Source organism: Lemur catta, chromosome 22, assembly GCF_020740605.2.
Source record: "Lemur catta isolate mLemCat1 chromosome 22, mLemCat1.pri, whole genome shotgun sequence".
Lineage (NCBI taxonomy): Eukaryota > Metazoa > Chordata > Mammalia > Primates > Lemuridae > Lemur > Lemur catta.
The window spans coordinates 19,409,995-19,429,450 of NC_059149.1; the positions used below are offsets into that span (position 1 = coordinate 19,409,995).

General features: G+C 38.7%; 1 protein-coding gene and 1 long non-coding RNA gene across 5 annotated transcripts in view; one reads left to right on the forward strand and one right to left on the reverse strand.

Annotated features, from left to right (window-relative positions):
* Nucleotides 1-19,456, reverse strand: part of MTUS1 (microtubule associated scaffold protein 1) — a 117,379-nt gene that overhangs the window by 36,760 nt on the left and 61,163 nt on the right. For 2 of the 4 annotated variants that reach the window (XM_045535536.1, XM_045535534.1), the window contains 2 exons: nt 16,759-16,893; nt 14,398-14,436 (listed from right to left, as the gene is read on the reverse strand). In XM_045535536.1, the coding sequence (XP_045391492.1) occupies nt 14,398-14,436; nt 16,759-16,893 (174 nt within the window). Of the gene's footprint in view, nt 1-6,090; nt 6,576-14,397; nt 14,437-16,758; nt 16,894-19,456 lie in introns of those variants that run through there. The other 2 variants (XM_045535535.1, XM_045535538.1) reach the window with 2 other exon arrangements.
* Nucleotides 3,407-6,473, forward strand: LOC123626519. The gene is made up of 3 exons (XR_006730889.1): nt 3,407-3,565; nt 3,736-3,899; nt 6,130-6,473. It is a non-coding gene; the product is annotated as an uncharacterized LOC123626519 (long non-coding RNA).

Here is a 19,456-nt window from a genome sequence, read left to right on the forward strand (position 1 = left end):
AAAAAGGACCCTCATGTGCTAAGATAACCCAAAGTATCACCTAAGACAAATACAGAAAAATGACATTCAATATTAGATATATTTAAAATCCAATCTGTTGTCTTTTAATCTAAGGAAACAAGTAATGTGTGATACACTATTAATATAATATTATTTATAGCTCTGAAACATGCTTTAGAGCTAATAAAAGGTATCATTATATTTTATTCATAGTTATTCTCTGCTGACTGAAACGCAACCAGAATATTTCAATTGTCCTAGTTAAGTATTTAAGTATTTACTATATATAGCTTGCCGTACTCCCCCAGGTCTTCTGATGAAAAACACTGCTGTACTTCCCACTCTGAATCCAACTCCAAACCGTAATTGCTGCTTTACTTTTCACTTTTCTGTGAAAGTAGATGCCACCTTAAAACACAATTTAGTGCAGTAAAACTCTAGCTATCTGAAACCGGTCAGATTAGGATGTGCTGGCTATGTCCTTCAACACTGAACTTCTAAACACTTATCAAAACAGTATGTAGTATGCATGAAAAGTCATTTAACCCCTCACAACCTTCTTCAATGGGATGCCATAACTAAGAAAGGACAGATTCATGTCATAGCAAAGCTAGAGTGAGAACTATAGACACAGAAGCGCACAGTCAATCTGTGACAAAACGTTCTCAACGTAATAACACTCGTGACAGCAGCTCTTAGTATATGCTCATCGGTGTGGCAAGAGGCCAGCAAAATCTTCAAGACGGCTTGCAAGGAAGCCAAAGAGACGACTCTGGATTCACCGTAAAATAACAAAAAGGGAGTGGAAAGATACATCTCTCATCTGTTATTTTTGCTCTTCATCCTTTTGATTTCTTCTGTATTCTACAAATGACTGAATCTTATCTTTTTACACGCAAATTCTAATATAAGCCAGCCGTGGTGGCATGCGCCTGTACTCCCAGCTACTCGGGAGGCTGAGGGGGAAGGATCACTTGAGCCCAGGAGTTGGAGGCTGCAGTGAGTTATGATCGTGCCACTGCACTCCAGCCAGAGTGACAGGGCAAGACAGTCTCAACAACAACAACAAAAAAACCCCAAATGAAACATATATGTTTTTTTATGGAAGCTTTCTAAACTTGGCTTCATTGACTGCTATATTTCATAGTGTGAGAGAAACACAAGACAAACTAAAGTTTATTTACTGTCACCTTAACAGTGCAATCCATTCAGAAATGCACTACTAATAAAAATATATAAAGGCGACATCTCAAGTTCAGAACATTTTTTCTCAATGTATTTTGTAACTGAAAATTAATTCAAGAGATCAAAAATCCAATATTAAGACTTATGTCCAAAACAACAAAACTTAAAATTTCAATTGAAATAATTACAAATAGGCAATCATTAATCTCCCATCCCAAAATTCACACATAATAGACAAAAAACAGCAAGGCTTCTTGCAAGATTCAACTTGTTAAATTATATACTCCCCTCATTTATAAGTGGCTAATGTATGTCAGCTTCTGAGAAGCAACTCTCTTGCCTTCTCTGTGGTAGATACTGTAACAAGATTCAGAGATGAGACAAGAGAGAGGTCAGACACTCCATTTCCCAGCCTCCCTTGCAGGTAGAGACACCATGTGACAGAGATTTAGTCAATAAGCTGTAAGCTTAAGTAGTTTGGCACCACCCCTTCCTCTCTCCTTTTCTTCCTTCCTGGAGCAGCCATTGCGAGTTCATGTGGCAACAGGCCCGGGAAAAGGGCTAAGACCATAGCAGAGCTGTTGACCCTGACCTTGCTGAGCCACGGAACACCACAGCTGCCTCTCCTTAGTTGAACCAAACTACTTCTTAGGTAAGCTGTCTGTTCCCTGCAGCTAGAAACAGTCCCACTTGACAGTCTCAAAAGTGAATACCAAATACAAGAACATAATTGGATGAATTTCATTCTAATTAAACAATTTATCCACATTCTGCCTGACTCTCACTGAACTAGTAGTCAACTAGTTCTCTTTAGTGCTGCTTTCATAGAAATGTTTTATTCTTAATACCACTTCTGCTTTTCCTCAATACATATGTACACACAGCCCTTCTTTTTGCTTTTCATCTCATGAGCTCAGCAGAAAGAATTCTACTTCTCGGTGCAGCAAGTTGCCTTCACTTGAGTCAAGAACAACAAATCATATTCGTCATTCATCATGATAATTAATACAAGTATCTCCAGCTTCATAGAAAAACTAAAATCTAAATGGCAAGGAATATTTCTTAGAAAAGTCTTTTCTTCCCCTCCAGTGGCTCATTATAAAATTGGAACTAACACGGTCAGGTAAAAATCTGAAACAGACTGAGCTTAATACTTTGGGAAGTCAGTGAAGTGATTTCTGGACTTCTTAGATGATTCCTCCCTGATCCTGACATCTTCATCCATGCCTGGCATCCTGCAACATCAAGCAGAACTGACAAATTCACTCTTTCTCTTCTCACCCCTGCTATTTACAGAGGAAATGACATGCGGAACTTGACAGTGCACTTTGTCAATGGGCGCCACCCGATAACAATACAGCAAAGCGCACAGCACCCTGCACGTGGGTTCAACAAAAGGGCTTATTCTGCCTGGGTCCCTATCATTGCCAGCCCCTCCCTCGCACCACATTCTATTAACATGTTCAAAAATATTACAATTCTTTTGTTTCCTTGAGGAACCATCTTTTCCCTCACCTCCAGGCTTTCACATGTTGTTTTCTCTGTCTGGAACACTTTTTGTTTCTTGGCTAATTCTACATGCCCTCAGGATCCAACTTAAAAGGCACTTCTCCTGGAAGACGTGGACAAAGCTACCTCCACTTGCTAGGAGCTGCCGGGACGCCTAGTCTTAAATACAGGGCCTAGTCCCACCCCTACCCCTCACTGTGTGCCCTGGGCCTTAGACTTCCTGGTGTAAAATAAGGTAGACTAGATCACCTCTATGTGCATTCTAGCTTAAAAAAATTATGACTACAATCAAATGTTTAAAGATATTTTAATAGAAATTCCGAAAATAAAATGTACCTAAAACATCACTGTTAACTAAACTCTTGTGTCTTTTGCAGACTCGATGGTCCATGTCTGTCTCCTTAAGTCGTGGGCTGTGCGAAGGCAGGGGCCACGTGGGACAGTCTGGGCTGTAATTTCAGCACCTAGAATGGCGCCAGGCACACAGTCCCTGTCTAACTGACACTTCTTTGTCAAATGAGTGAGTTCATCTGTAATGTGAAGGACAGTTTAGAAGCAGGGAAAGGCCAGAGATGGCACAGCCGGAATATCAAACTCTTCAGAGTGCCCAGTCAAAATCTTAGGTTGGATTATACAAAACTGTCAGTTTTTGGCCACTTTTTACTTCTAAGAAGAGCAATTTCAAATGCTTCGACCTAATAATGCTGGAACTAGGGCAGTAGCAATGGCTCAAAACAAAGACTTCAAAGGATCGAGTCTTAGATGCTTGCAATCAATTGGTTGGGGACAAATGAGGACGGATGGTGATTCCAAGGTGACGGAGGTTTGATGACCAGATGAGAGAAAAACAAGGTGTCATGAAGAGAAATAGGTAAGTCAGAAGTATTAACGGAATGTAGGAGGTAAGGAACAGGAGAGAACAGATGACTTTCCCGGAAGAGTAATGCATCCAAGGTTTTTTAACGTATAGCTAGAAAATTCACAGAACTTAAAGTTAAGCGGAACTTGGAAATCATCTCATCCAATATCTTTATTTTGTAGCTCTGTGAGGTTAGGTGCACAAGGTCATTCGCTTAGTTACCAGCAGAACCAAGGCTGTGACCCACGTCTCCTGGAATCCAGTCACCACCACTGCCACCCAGGCAACCAACACCAGGGTCCTTTGTGAGGAATACAGACACAAGTGACTACTTACAGTCCACTAGGTAAGAGTTACTGAAATGGCTTCAATATTCATTTTACTGGAAGATTTCTCAGAACTTAAAACTATGCAATATGGATAAGCTCACAAAAGATTCCTTTTGGGGAAAGTAGAATTAAATGCTTTATGATATGATTTTAAAATGCTTCCCACACACCAAATTCTTTATCGCTACGATTCTCCGGGTCTAACAGAATGACAGCAAAATTCACAACCCCAAATTCTCAGGCCAAAGATTCTAAATACAGGTCCTAGGTTTTAATTCCGTCACTGCCACTTACTTGGGCAAGCTAATTAATTCACTTCTCTGGGCCTCAGCCTTCCTGGTGTAAAATAAGGTAGACTAGATCACCTCTCTGTGTACTCCAGCCCCCAAAACTATGACTGCAATCAAATTTTTAAAAATATTTTAACATAAATTCAGAAAATAAAAAGTACCTAAAACATCACTATTAACTAAACTCTGGTCATAAAAGCCTTGCTGTCTTTTGCTTAAGCTGTCCTGGAAAGCTATGGGCTTCACAAAAACACTACACACCAACTAAAATGTCCACTACTAGAGGACTGGTTAAATAAACCGTGCCTCACCCAACGATGGAATGTTACAAGACTGTTTTTTTAAATTGCAGTAGATAAACACACATTAACGTGAAAATCGAAGATACATTCACTTTTAAAAGTAAGGTGTGGGAGAATATATAGCATGCTTTCATTTCTGGATAACGAAAAAAGGCTATAAAAGACCAACACAGGTTTACACACGGTTAGAAAATTACAGGAAGGATCCTCAAGCACCCGAGGGAGCGGCAGCCTCCAGGGAGAAGGCAGGGAGCCCGGCTGAGAAAGGGGCTTGCTTAGGGTCGTACCACCTTTTAGACTGTTTGATTTTTAATTTGGAGCATGGATTACATCATTTAAAACAATAGCTAAAATCAAAAGCTATTTGGAGCCACTTTAGATCCCACAAATTATTGCAAATATAGGATACTCTCGTGTTGCTTTTTTTCCCCCTACCTTTTTATTTTTTCAGGTTGGAAGAATTACAGTGGCACCTGGGCTGGGAGAGGAAGGGACACTGTTGTTGTACCTGCAGCTGTGGGGCTCGCAAACTCAAGAGGCAGGTCAAGGGCGATTATGAAACATGAGAAAGAGGTGCTGGAGAGACTGACAACTCTCCCATGGAGAAGGCAGATGCCTCTGGGAAAACTAAAAACAGTCAGCTGGGGAAAAAATAAAAAGAAAATCACCAGGGACAGAGCAGAGCCAAGTGAAAAACAATACACGTAAGGGCTGACGTGCACACGAAACAGAAAAAAAAAAAATCTATCCACATTCTCATTAAACAATCCTACAACAGTTAGTACCAACCAGCTGGAAACAACTGACAGCAACCCAGTTACATATTTCATAGAATAAAATCAACTCAATTGACCACAGTTGTAAATATCATCCCGAACAAGAGGTAGTAGCAATGTGAGTCGACCCAATCCCCTACCAGGGGGCAGGCAGGTGTGCACACACCTGAAATGTATCCTCAATCTAGTTCCCCCTTGGGCACAGAAAATAGAAAGCACAGAAAATAGATAAGCACGAGGGGAAGTATTTTGTAATTTCAAACATTTTTCCTATGAAGATTAGGAAAGCTAAGTTCGTGATCCACTTACTACCTCTCCACAACCATTAGGATGTTTTACTACAGAAGTGTTTAGACTAGAGAAGCCTTATTAAAATAACCTGTGAAAACCTCAGTGAGACAACACATCATGAAAAACCAGAGAGACCCTCTCATCTCCTTCTGTAAGGGAAAGAGAAATATTTTTCTTAATTTACCCGAGTCCTATCTCCAAAATCAAGTGAAGTAAAGTGTAACTTGACAGGCGTTGATTTTCACAGATTTGGTTAGTGACAGAGAGGAGAGCCAGGGAGCACCCAGGCGACAATCCCATAAACACAACAGAACACACTGCGTGCACACATTAAAGTATCACGCACCCAAGTGCTTGAAACGCAAGGGAAAACCGCTTACTTTTACAAATGAGGCTTAGTTCTCTCATTAGAGAGTGCTTTACTTCCCTTTCCCCAATTATCTGTCCCCTTAGAAAAATCTCTGATAAACATCTGCAAGTTAATCCAGATGTCCCCATCCCCACCCCCCACCCCGTGCAACACTGAACAGAGATCTGTACAAGACAAACCTGTATGGAAAATAACAGTGCTTTTCCTAAACCCCGAAGGCAGTCGAAGATTCCGAAGCAGCCCCTTGGCAGTCAGCCGTACGTGAATGGTGGATAAGGAGAATTTGGGAGACAACAACATGTCTTCAGAGCAGGTGGCAAGATTTCACGGAAGAGGCAGCCTCCATCGACCATCACATACTGTCTTTTTAAACTCAGGACTCTCCAGGGCCAAGAAACACAGCAAGAGGAAACATGCTCCACAGAGCAAATGTCATTCCACCAACAGACGTGCAAAAGGGGAAAGGAAAGAAAAAACAACCCACAGCTATCCAAGTGTTTCTGGCTTCCGTTCCCACTCCCAGATGTTGCCAAAACAATGCTCTTCCTCCGAATAAAATCTCCTCTTAGCAAACCCAGAAGTGAGCAGCCTCTGAATTACATCACACCGTGCATGCTTATGTTATGGTTCTCATCAGAGAGGGGGAAGGGAGGGAGAGTGGGTGGTCTCGGGGGGGCGGGGGGGTTACATACCAACCAATAATGTCACAGAGCCTGTAAGACGTGTAAGATCATTAAGGAAAATTAACTACTTTGAGTGCCCGATGTTAATTTAGTGATTAGAAAGAAAAATTAAGATTCCATTCAACTGTGGCCTGATTTTAAACTTTTTAATTATATCCACGTTAATAACGTGAGCATTTTTCCATCAGATGTTTCTCATGTAAACCTACATGTAAACCTGATACCTTGAATGAAGTTTAAAAAAAAAAGACTTCAAGGCAACAAATGTTCCCAACTACAATCTTTAACAAAATGTCTGCTCTAATACATTAATAACAGATTGTCAAAATGTTACAGTGCAACTTTCTCATGTGCTGAGGACCCCACAAATAGTCAATAAAAGGTTCATGCAATTTCTCTACCAGATGAGACATAAGAGATCCAGAAGTTCCAGAATTCAGAAATAAATACAGAAATCGTTAACCATAAATAGCCCTATTAAATGATACCAAAATGGGCAGGAAGCAGCTATTTTTTTTAGAAATTCTATAGAGCATTTAGGATACAAGAAGAAAGGAGAAAGACAGGGTAAGAGTCACTCAAGCCCCCAACCTGCCATTTCAGAGGCTGCCAACAAGAGAGACGGACCCATAACCTGCCAAGTGATACAACCTGTTCGTGCACAAACAACCAATCTTCTAAATATATTTCTAAATATATTGCGCCACGGCAACTGAAGCACAAATAATCAAGGAATGTCAAGAAAAGCTACATTTAAGTGTTGCCTTTTTACATTATCACAGTTTATTATTTAAAAAAACAAAAACAAAACAGCTTTCTCCATCAGATTCTAAATACTAAAAACATGCCAAGACCTTTCTCCACCCTCAAAACCTTGTAAAACCCAAGATACCCAATCAACATTAAAACCACAAATAGAAGAACAGAGTCAAATATTGGTATTATTAAAAATAGACATGCCACAACTCCATATAGGAGAGTTTTTGTTTGTTGTTGTTTGGTGTTAGCTAAGTAGCAATAAACTCTAAATTATCCTTGTGAAAGGAAAATCCTTTAGCCAAGACTGCCTAAAGAAGGTAGCAATCTAGTCACCAATTAATCAAATCATTAACATTCTTAATTGAATTATATTAAGCTACACCACATATATTAAAAATAAATGTTGCTAATTATCTTTTTCTAACAGCAGAACAAGAAGCTTCAGGAATAAAGAGAAATAGTACCAGTTAGAAGGAAAAGTCGATAGTAGTTCTTGTTGGTTTTAGGAAGGTGTGCTTGGACACACTGCCCAGGTTGGGTTTCAATTCCTTCCCAAACATAGTCTGCCCCCTGGTGGCCACCTGGCACAAGTGTGCCGAAGCAAAGCAGCTGGTTTGCCAAGCCATTAAAATAGTGAACGCTTACAATCTACTGTTCCAGGTACTCTTTTATACACTTTACTTTTTTTTTTTTAATAAATTCACTCACATAACTGAATAAGCGAGCATTTTAAGGTTGAAACTATTCTTATATATGCTCCTTGGAGGAGCAAAGATTAAACACTGGTTCAAAAAATTTCTCTACGGGATCAGCTTCTATCACTTGTACCCTGTGTTTTCAGAAATTATACTAAATATGGGAGAAATACCTAAATACAAAAAAGTCTCAGTGTTTTTCAAGTCTTAATTTGATTTAAGAGAAGATAAGGATCACCAAGGACAGTAGGGAGAGAAATTAAGGACATTTTGGTGCCTAAGATGAAACAGTTTACAGGTATAAAATTTAGGCAGAAGATGAGACTTTATGAAGTACAGCAAAGCCTGTATTGGGATGTCACGTGGGGAAAAAAACATGATTTAAAATTTTATGCAATGTAGGATCTCAACTTTAAACAAAAAGGATAAAGAATACTGAAGCAAATATACCAAAATGTCAGCAATGCTCTGAGAGGTGGAGCAGGCATGATTCTTAATTTTCTTCATTATATATTTCTGCATTTTCCTTTTTCTTTTTTTGTTGAGACAGGTTCTTGCTCTGTCACCCAGGCTAGACTGCAGTGGTGTCATAGATCACTGCAGCCTTGAACTCCTGGGCTCAAGTGATCCTCCTGCCTCAGCCTCCCAAGTAGCTGGGACTACAGGCATGTGCCACCATGCCTGGCTAATTTTTTCTATTTTTAGTAGAGACAGGGTCTCACTCTTGCTCAAGCTGGTCTTGAACTCCTGGCCTCAACCAATCCTCCCACCTTGGGCTCCCAGAGTGCTAGGATTACAGGTGTGAGCCACTGTACCCAGCCCAATTTTCCTATTTTTTTTTAAACAAAGATAATAAACCCGGGGGTGGGGGAAAACTTTTAAAGAAGTTTAAATGTAGAATAGTTTTAGAAAGCCTACAAAATATGCTGAATTTCCATTAATGACACAGACAAAAAAACAATTAAAAGACTGTAGAAGGTCTAGATTAAGGCTTCAACAACAAAACATGACAACAGGTGTTTGGCAGGTCAGTATACTGTAACATCACAGTATATTCAAACAACAGAATTCTATTGTAGTCTGTGTAGAAATGTCTGGGTTGTTTTTTTTTTTTTTTTTCCAAATCAGTGATTTAGAAAACAATGATGTCATGATTCTAGACATGAGAACATGTGTTGTGGGGGGTGTTTAGATGCTGGGAAAGGCATTCAAACTACAACTGACCTGTTTGTTGTTATGATCATAAAGAATCAGGAAGATTAAAATTTAAACCAACTGGTTTGTTTCAGAGAGTCAAACATCTCTATCCAACCAACCTTCCTTAGCCCAATACAGAATAGTAATCTTAACATTCATCTCTTTGTCTTCCCTAACCCAACATTAATTGCAACATTTTCATTTTATTCTTCATAATTTTTAATGTAATAAGTTCAATTCTCTATTCCAATTGTAGAACATGCAACTCAAGGCCCAATTTTTCCACAATGTCCTCTTCCTTAGTAGGAAGATATAATTATCAAAAAATTCACACAGAACAATTAGGAAAAAAAAGATTCAACCTCCACCCATAAGATTATAAACTCTTCAAGAACAGTGACAATGCCTTTTATTTCTTTGGTCTACCAAAAAAAAAAAAAAAAAAAAACCCAAAAACCTTAATTTGAAAGCAGCAGTGGTTTTAATTCATGCACAATATTTTTTTTAAAAAACAACCCCCACATGTTCATTGTAGAATAATTTTTAAAAATTTAAATTACTTGTACATCATACTGCTTTGAAACTAGTTTTTAAACTTAAAAATTTCACATTTATCTTTCCGTGGGATTAAATAACCTTCTGTATTATTTTAATGACTTCAAAAATGTCATTAAAATGTTCAATAAAGATAATTTAAATATCTGTGAGACATGCAGGTTGTTTCTAATTTCCCCCCATTTTAGACAATTCTCAAAAGCAATAATAAAAAAGTAAATTGATGATTTTCCTAGAATCAATTCTGACAAATGGAGCTCCCAGGTAGAAGCCCTTCGCTACATGCCACTGCTGTTGTAATTTATGATCAATCAGCACTATGGACGAGCACCTGCTCATTACTCTCCAACACCAGGTGCTACCATTAAAAATTAGGCAAGAACTGATAGTACGTTATTTTAGTTAGTATTTGGTAATTTTGTTTCATGTGTTTCTTAGTCCTCCATATCATGTTTCTTTTTTTTCTACCTTCACACTTACTTTTCTTTTGTGTTTAGTCTTTTTTTTTTTATTGTGTTAAGAACCCTTAACCCTCTCAACAAAATCTTACCTGAACACTACCTAATTGTTAACTATAGGCACAACATTGGACAATACATCTTTCCAACTTTTTCATCTTTCACTGAACAACAACGTCCCATTTCCTGACACCCATCGCTCTATTCCCCGCAACCACTACTCTACTCTCTGATTCTGGGATTTTGACTATTTGAGATACCTCGTGTAAGTGGCATCATTCCACATTTGTCCTGTGACTGACTTATTTCACTTAGCACAATGTCCTCCAGGCCCACCCATGTTGTTGCACATGGCAGGCTCTCATTCTTTTATAACGCTGAGTAATATTCCATCCTATGCATATACCAGATTTTCTGTGTCCCTCCATCTATTCATGGGCATTTAGGTTGTTCCCACATCCCAGCTATCATGGACAAGGTTGCAACAGATTTGAGAGTGCAAATATCACCTCAAGATCCTGATTTCAATCCTTATCAGATGTATAATTTGCAAATATTTTCTCACATTCTGTACATTGTCTTTTCATGTTATTGTTTCCTTTTCTCTGCAGGAGATTTTAAGCTTGATGTGCTCCTACTTGTCTATTTTTGCTTTTGTTGCCTCCGCTTTTAGTGTCACACCAAGAAATCATCACCAAGAACAATGTCATGAACTTTTCCTCCATGTTTTCTCCTAAAAGGTTTATAGTTTCAGGTCTTCTGTTTAAGTCTTTAATCCATCTTGAGTTGATTTTTGTGTATGGTGTGAGTTAAGGGTCCAATTTCATTCTTTTGCATGTGGATATTTTGTTGTCCCAGGACCATTTGTGAAGAGACTATCCTTTCCTTATGGGGAATTCTTGGCACCCCTGTCAAAGGTTAGCTGACTGTATGTGCACAGGATTATTTCTGGGCTATTTTATTCCATTGATCTGTATGTCTATCTCTGTGCCAGTATCATACTGTTTGTTTACTGTAGCTTTGTAATATATTTTGAAATAAGTAATTGTGATGCTTCCAGTTTTGTGCTTTCTCAAGATTGTTTTGGCTATTCGGGGTCTTTTGTGGTTCCATACAAATTTTAGGATTTTTTCTATTTCTATAAAAAATGACATTGGGCTTTGGATAGGGTTTGCATTTAATCTGTAGGTTTCTGGGGTTTCATGTCCATTTAACTTCTGTCGTGGAGTTGTCTTTATCCTGCTGATTTCAAAGAGCTCTAGAAGGAGTAAGCTGTTGTCCTAGTCTGTCCTTTGCTTATAAATACCATTTACAACGTTTCTGACAAAGGGGAAGCTGAAAGCTTTTGCTGCCTTAATTATCAATCTCTTACACCTGCGCTCCTAGAAAGACCTTCTCTCTTTAAGTCTATATTCTTAGTGCTTTAATTATTTTAATTTTTGTATTTAAAACTAATTTATTTGCAACACATTTGCATGTGGTGCTTGAGAAAGCGATCTGGCTCCTTCTAAATAGGTAGCCAGTGTCCCAACCAGATTTACTAAATGACCCCAATCCCCCCCCCACCCCTACCAATTTGAAACACTAAATTTATCCCATGTCACAGCAGCGGCTGCTTTTTGAGGATGAGGAAAAGCAACAATGAGAGACCCTCATCTCTCCTCTCGCCGGAGGAAACGCTGGTGGCATCACCTCCCTCACCAGGGCCGCTTCCCAACGCTTGGAAGAGAGGAGACAGATAAAGCCACCCTACTTTCCCGTGCCACCTTTACCAAATTGGTACAGAAGGAGCAACGCATTTTACACTTTCCAAGCAGACACCATGGCACCTGAGAGTGATGATCTTGCGAAAAACAATCTGGGAACTGGATAAACACAACTCCGATGCCTTTGGTATCCCAAACAACTTTAATGTGCCTTAGAACCAAGGTAATAATAGTACGCTGTGGTATGTGTGACATCTTCCTTATCAACAGCGAGCCAAGTTTTATTTAGAGGCAATCTCGACTAGAATCTTGTAGCATCATAACCTTTAAATAAATCATAACAGCTAGACCCCCTGGTGATGGTTCTTGACTTTTAGTGGTCTTCCCTGCTTGCTTTCAGGATTTAAGAGAATTCAACTTCCTGGATAAATATGCCACCAGCATTATAAAAACAACATAAAGGATTATCATCCTTATCCCTAGCAGCAGAAGTAGCTATTATTTGAACACCTTTTACAACACAACAACTCTATAATGTCAAAGTTATTCTCATCCTGGGAATTACTCTTCAGATATTCCTAAACTTCCAAATGAGAAATTGGAGACTTGGAGACACTTAATAAACAGCCCAAGGTCAGGACACAAATAGAAAATGGCAGGGCAGAGATTTAAACCCATATTCTACGCCTTAAAAGTTCATTCTCTTTCTGTTCTTCTTCACTGTCTTCTCAGATAGTGGAATTTCTTTAAAACAACTGGTTAAAGGTTAAACCAAGAGTCAGCCTGTCCTTTCAAGCTTTGAGGCCAGGCACCAACCACACTTCTCTGGCTAGGAAAGTCTGAGCTGGCATCTCTTCCAACAGAGGGCTGTTTCCTCTGCATTCAGGACCAGTTGTTTAGTGCAGCCGCCCTCCTCAATTATCTTAGCTACAGCTTCTGGATAACTTGCTGCTTTACCTTTTACTTTTATGTTATGCCTCTGGCTTCTTTCCTTAAACTTCATGAACCAATTTTGCCAGCTTCAAACTTTTCTTCTGCAGCTTCCTCAGCTGTCTCTGTCTTCACAGACTTAAAGAGACTTAGGGCCTTTCTCTGAACGGCTTTGGCTTAAGGGAACGTTGTGGCTGGTTTGATCTTCTATCCAGGCCACTCACACTTCCTCCGCATCAGCGGCAGTAAGGCTGTTTTGCTTTCTTATCATTCGTGTGTTCACTAGAATAGCACTTTGAATTTCCTTCAAGAACCTGGCATTCCTAACTTGACTAACTGGTGCAAGGGGCCTAGCTTTCGGTCTGTCTTGGCTTTCAACATGCCTTTCTCACTAAGCTTCATCATTTCTAGCTTTTGGTTTAAAGTAAGAGACATGCAACTCTTGCTTTCACTTGAACACTTAGAGGCCACTGCAGGGTTATTAATCGGCCTAATGTCAATATAGCTGAGTCTTGGGGAATAGGAAGACTTGAGAGATGGGGGAACAGTCAGAACACACAACATTTGCTGATGAAGTTCACTGTATGCTGCACCCAAAACAATAGTAAAAACAAAGATCACTGATAATAGATCACCCTAACCTATATGGTAATAACGAAAAAGTATGAAATACTCCAAGAATTACCAAATGTCACACAGACACAAAGTGAGTATATGCTGTTGGAAAATGACACCAATAGATTTGCTTATTGCAGGGTTGCCACAAACCTTCAATTTATTAAAAACACAACATCTGCAAAGCACAGTAAACGAGATATGCCTGTACCTTCCTTTCTTCTGATTTGCTGTTCTATTAGCAATGGATTTAGAAACCACGTAACTGTATTACCACTGTCTACAAAAGAAGAGAATGCAGCAAGTGCCCTGGGACCTGATCAGCTATATATGAAGTATAGGAATTGTAGTGAACATATTAAATATTTGTGCAATCTTTTATTGCCTCTAGAAAGACAAAGTTTTTGATTCTCAGTTTGTGGTTCAGATGTTTGAGGCTGCAGGCTGTCTTAGGGAGAGATGTGAGTATGTTCCAAAAAAGCATAAAAAAGAATAAAAAAGCACAGGCCACTGAACTGTTAAAAGGTGCTAAAACCAGATCTTGAGACTGCTTAGCAATTAAAGACTATGCAATTTAAAAATAGCATTTATCTTAGGAAAACTATATTTTCCATTTAGACCACATTAACAAAATCATTTTCTTTAAAAAAACAGAATTACCTGTCATTAATAAAATGCCCTTTTAAGCATTAGATGGCCAAACCTGCTCACCACATTTTAAGGCTACACTGGCCCATCATAAACAGCTATGTTTATACCTCAAACCTGAAATTCTATTTATCAGCATGCTAGTTAAAAATACTGTAAACCAATTTAAATACTTGTAATAATAACATGACTTTTCAAAAAGATTATTTTTCTCCATCCATATTTAAAGTGGTCACTCACCCACATTAAGAGCTGTAAATAGAGTTTTTCTCGAAGGACCTAAGATGCAAAAAGAAAATATGTAATATACACATATATTTGAAATATCGCACAAAGACAAATCATTTTGTAAATAAGAACTGTTTTATTTTCCAAAACAATCAATTAATCTCTAGATTTTAGGTTCCAGGTGGGGAAATACCATTGAAATGCAATAAACTTTTATCACATTATGTTTTAAGTATAAGATGATATTCTAAATATCAAAATGATAGTTTAAGAGTGATACGAATTCATTGTTGCAAATTGAATATGATCAGTTTTAGTAAGACATGCGACAGTATTTTTTTTGGTCAAGAATAGCTGAAGTTCAAATTTTAACAGTACTGACGTCACATATTTGCTCAGTGCAAGATGCTACTCCACTGCCGACAAAGCCAGGTGCCACACTTTGTGAGAGACAGCCACTAGCATGTGCCTTCTGAAACTGCCAATTAATGTTCAGCTATGAAGAAAAGTACAAGCTTTTTCTCCAAACTGATACAATATAAAATACAACCAGGAGTGGAAATAGGTACAGTGCTGTAAGTCACTAGAAGAAAACTACAAGTGCCTCTACTTGGCACAAAATAGTCATTTCTAGGCATAATCATCTGTGGATTACTCATTAGAACAGCTACTATATTGTAGCTACGAAATTTTACAAAGATGATAATCTCTTAAAACATGTGGCTGTTATAAACGGAAAGCACTGATTCCCACTCAAGTAAAACCTTTGTGACACAAAACACTTACAAATTCAACAGCGAGGCATTTGAGAATACTGGAGTTCCTGTTCCGTAAAGTCATCAGTGGCATCTCTAAGTTCTGGTTCTCTGAAAGTTACTTTAGTATCAAAATTCAACAATGCTCATTTTCAGTTACTGATATATGAATTATGGGGCTTTATCATTATCAATGAAAAACAGTTTCACACCCTGATATTAACCCAGCACAAGCTCAACTGATGCCTCAGAAATTTATTTAAGACCCTGGACAAATGAGAACCGCTGGCATATTGGAGAATCCTCCCACCTGCCCCCAGTATTTATGCCTGTTGTCTCTTGGATTCAGTAGAAAGAAAACAGCATCGATATGCACTCACTAGATAATTAGCCTCAAGTTACCAAGTGACCCTGTACACCCCCATCCCCCCCACACGCAAAGGTTGAGGCTGCAGAGCAAACAGATACTCTTGTATGCTGCTATGAGAGAGGAACACCTTTTTAGAAGTTACTTAGTAATATATACTAACAATTCAAAGAAGTTCATACAGTTTATCCCAGTAATTCCTCTTTCAGGGATACCCCATGGAAGTGTTTAGAATCGTTAACAATGAACAATGATTCTCATTCAAAGATATTCACCTGACTGTTACATAGGACAATAAAAGTCAGAAGTTGTCCACTATAAACTAAACTGGACAACAGAGAAATGGGAAACAGTGACTGTTACACAGCCATTTAAAGTGGTATGTATACTTTATGATATACATCATACACTAGCTCTCATGATATACTACTAAAATTTTTAAAAAGCAAGATACAGAAGAGTGTATGACCCCAGCTTTGTTGAAACAAAAACAAAATCATGTATGTATGCAGAAGAAAAAAATTGGAAGGAAATGCAAATGCAACAGCAATTGGTGGTGGATGGAATTCAGGAAGACTCTTCATATGTTTCTGTGTTTCCCAAATTCTCTAATATAAATATGAATCTCATTTTATAGGTCAAGATTCTCAATCACAATTATTCTTTAGGTTAAGCAATCTTTCAATTCACTACACACAAAGAAAACCTCTGACATGCTTCAAGCTCACTGTGATAAAGTTGCATGTTAAGTATATATCGCATATTTTGTAAACCTGAAAGTTATTCTTAATAGCCACAGCAATTGCAAAATAAGTGATACAAAGAAGGAATAGAGATGAAGAACATTTAAAAAAAAATAGAGTGAAAAAAGAACATGGTCTTTGACCAAAGACATGAAGACACAAGTATAGTAATAAACACGAAACGTCTACTCTGGGAAGTAAATCATGCATTTCTACTCCTTTCTATTTCACTACTCTAGAGCACTCTATCTCAGCATAATTTAACTCTAGAAGTTTCTACTTTGTCCTGCCTGCTGATTTATATGTTAACAAGTTTTAACTATGGAACCTACCCACTTTCAGAACAACTCCCTCATTGTAAAAAATGTATTATATCTCCTTACTCGATATACTTTTTACAAATAATTATTAAATGTACCATAAACCTAACTGTGAAAATTTAACTTTCTACAAGCCAAGGACTTTCAAATTGTTGCCCTCCCTCTTCCATCCACAGTGAGGACCATACCTTTTGAAGGAGTCTTTAGCAAGTGAACATGAGCTCTGGGTACCAAAGGCTTCAAATAAAAGGATCCTGAGGAACCATTTTGAAACGCTGGTTTGGGAGGTTTCTCCTCATACTTGATGATAGCAGCATTACCAGCTGTAATAAAACAGAAGCGTGTATTTTATAGATAAGTACAGTATCAATTTTCCACATTTATTCCTTCCTCCTTGAATCAACAAGTGCTCACTACGCACGTATAACATGCCAGTCATTACCAAGTATTGGGAATACGAAGGTTCACAATAGGTAGTTTGTGTGCTTAGGGATGCGAAGTACAGGCTATAATGAGAATGCCCACACATCCTCGTATGCCTGGCACAGTCCAAGTTTATGCATCTTGCCCAGTTCAGCTTTCATCCCAGAAAAAAGTTGGGAAATAAATTATATGGCCATTCACGCTAGGTAATATATATGCCCAAGGTGCGGGTAGGAAGAGCATCCATCACTGTGCGGACAAGGCAGAGTGCAGGCAGCCAGCTGGCTAACGGTGCAAGAACAATAATGTACAAACTCCTTGGTAGATGCAAGGATGAGATCTGGTCCGAATCCCCAGCTGCTGCCACGAGGAGCTGGACACCAACATCTGTCCTGGAACAAAAGTCCCTGGCCCCAAAGTGAGAGCATAAAAGAAAATCACGCCTAAATAATAAAAATCATCTTTAATATTATGTGTAAAAATTTCCCCTCCAACACTTTAGGCCAGATATTTTAACTATCTGTTTCTAAATTGTCTTCGACACCCAAATTTAAGCATCCAATATTATTCTACTATTCAATACTCATAATCATAAATTTACTTATTACCAACTTTGAGCCCTTTTCTCACCTCACACTTCTAGCAAAGGGTAAGATGCCCACCTTGTTTACAAACACATTATAAATGTCAAGATAGCTGGAAATTTTTCACTAGCTAACCTGTTACAACTCCTACAACAGTGGTTATAGATGTCACATTCAAACCTTGTAAAGGCACGCTATTATTCTCCTCTGATCCACATCCAGTCCCTGTACAATGAGCCATCTGTTAATCCTTCCTGCGCCCACATAACATTAATAATATTAGGTCAAATCAACACGGAGCCTTCCCTCCCGCTGACAAGCTTCTGTCAATTTCCTACCCTTCCTTCTCATTCTCACCTTCCCCAGAACCAAGGGACGTGGTTTTTCCAAAGTTGACAGGAAGCTAGTGGGAACAACAATACCAAAGATACTACTGTAAAACTCAACCTAACTTTTTAAAGAATGGATGGGGAATGACTTTATGGTCTTAAATTAACAGAACCAAAATTTCATAGACACATTTTTTAGATTTTCGTATCAAATGAACATTGAGTTTCAACTAGCACCTCAGCTTTTGCTCAATCAAATCCAACAAAGAAAGCAAATATTATTATAAACCCTTAGCCGTGTATTATAACAATCTTACTTTTCTTGAAGCAATTTATTATGTTCATCAGCAAATAAGTCACTTACTCATATACTGAAAAATTGAGTTCAATTTACAAACCTAACATAAAATCATTTGATTCTAAATTCATGCTTTTCTTTTCCAAGCTTTAGACACACAGCCCTCCAGTTTACAAAGAATTGAGTGAGAAGAACAGGAGGTGTCATGCTGGAGACCAACCGTCTCACTGCCACTCTTCAGACTCAATACAACACTAGATCCAGCACCAGGCCCAGCATCAACTTCCTAACACGCAATATGGAGTCAAAGATCCACATTCCAAAGAAACTGTCTGCATTTGACTCAGGTACAAACACACAAGTATTTTTAAATATAAAAAAATTTCTATTTTTATACATATTTACATGAGAAATATATGTGCATACATGATATATATCCCTGCACTCTATGATCATCTATTATACACGCTTCCCATCTTATTAACAGCGGGCACAAACGGTGCTGAGCCGAACATACTCTTATGACTAACACTTAAATATCTGTCAATTCCTGAAACACTCTACTCTGGGCTGCCCACTGCTTTCTAGTAATCTCCGACTTGAAGGATGTGCATCCCTATGAGCCACGATCGCCTTAAAGTATTTCTCCCACCCTCTATTTCAGTTCCTAACATGGCAACTGGTTGGGCACCCTGATGATAACCAAGTCGTCCCCCATGCAGAGTTATTACAGCCAAATGATAAAGTCTCCAGTGGCAACAGTTCCAACGTAGTAAGATGCATAATAGTTTCCATAATGGAATGGTATCTACAATATCCAACTTCTGGTCCTGACTTGGCCCCTGGCGTCACCTCACCTATGTGTGGTGAGTGGGTCTGAATGTCAGGTACGGAAATAGTATGTATGTGTCACAGGGGTCCCACTAACTGACTGTGGTCCCCAGTCCCATTGAGGCCAGATGCATCCCCAGAATCATCCTAAACACAGTGCCGCAGGGAGCCATGACCACTCAGCGACAACTGGTCTGTAGAGTCAAGGTGCACAATTCCACATGTGGTCACCCAGGTCGCAGCCAGCTTTAATATGTGGTTTAAAATTGTCCCTGTTATGTTGTCATCGCTCATCCTAGCTGTCTCAGTTATGCCAGAATAATAGATTCTCTGGCATCCTTATTGTATTTCCCCCACGGCCAAAATGTGGTTCCGGTGAAATAAAAAAGAGATGGTTAAGTCTAAAAGGAAAAAGAAGAGA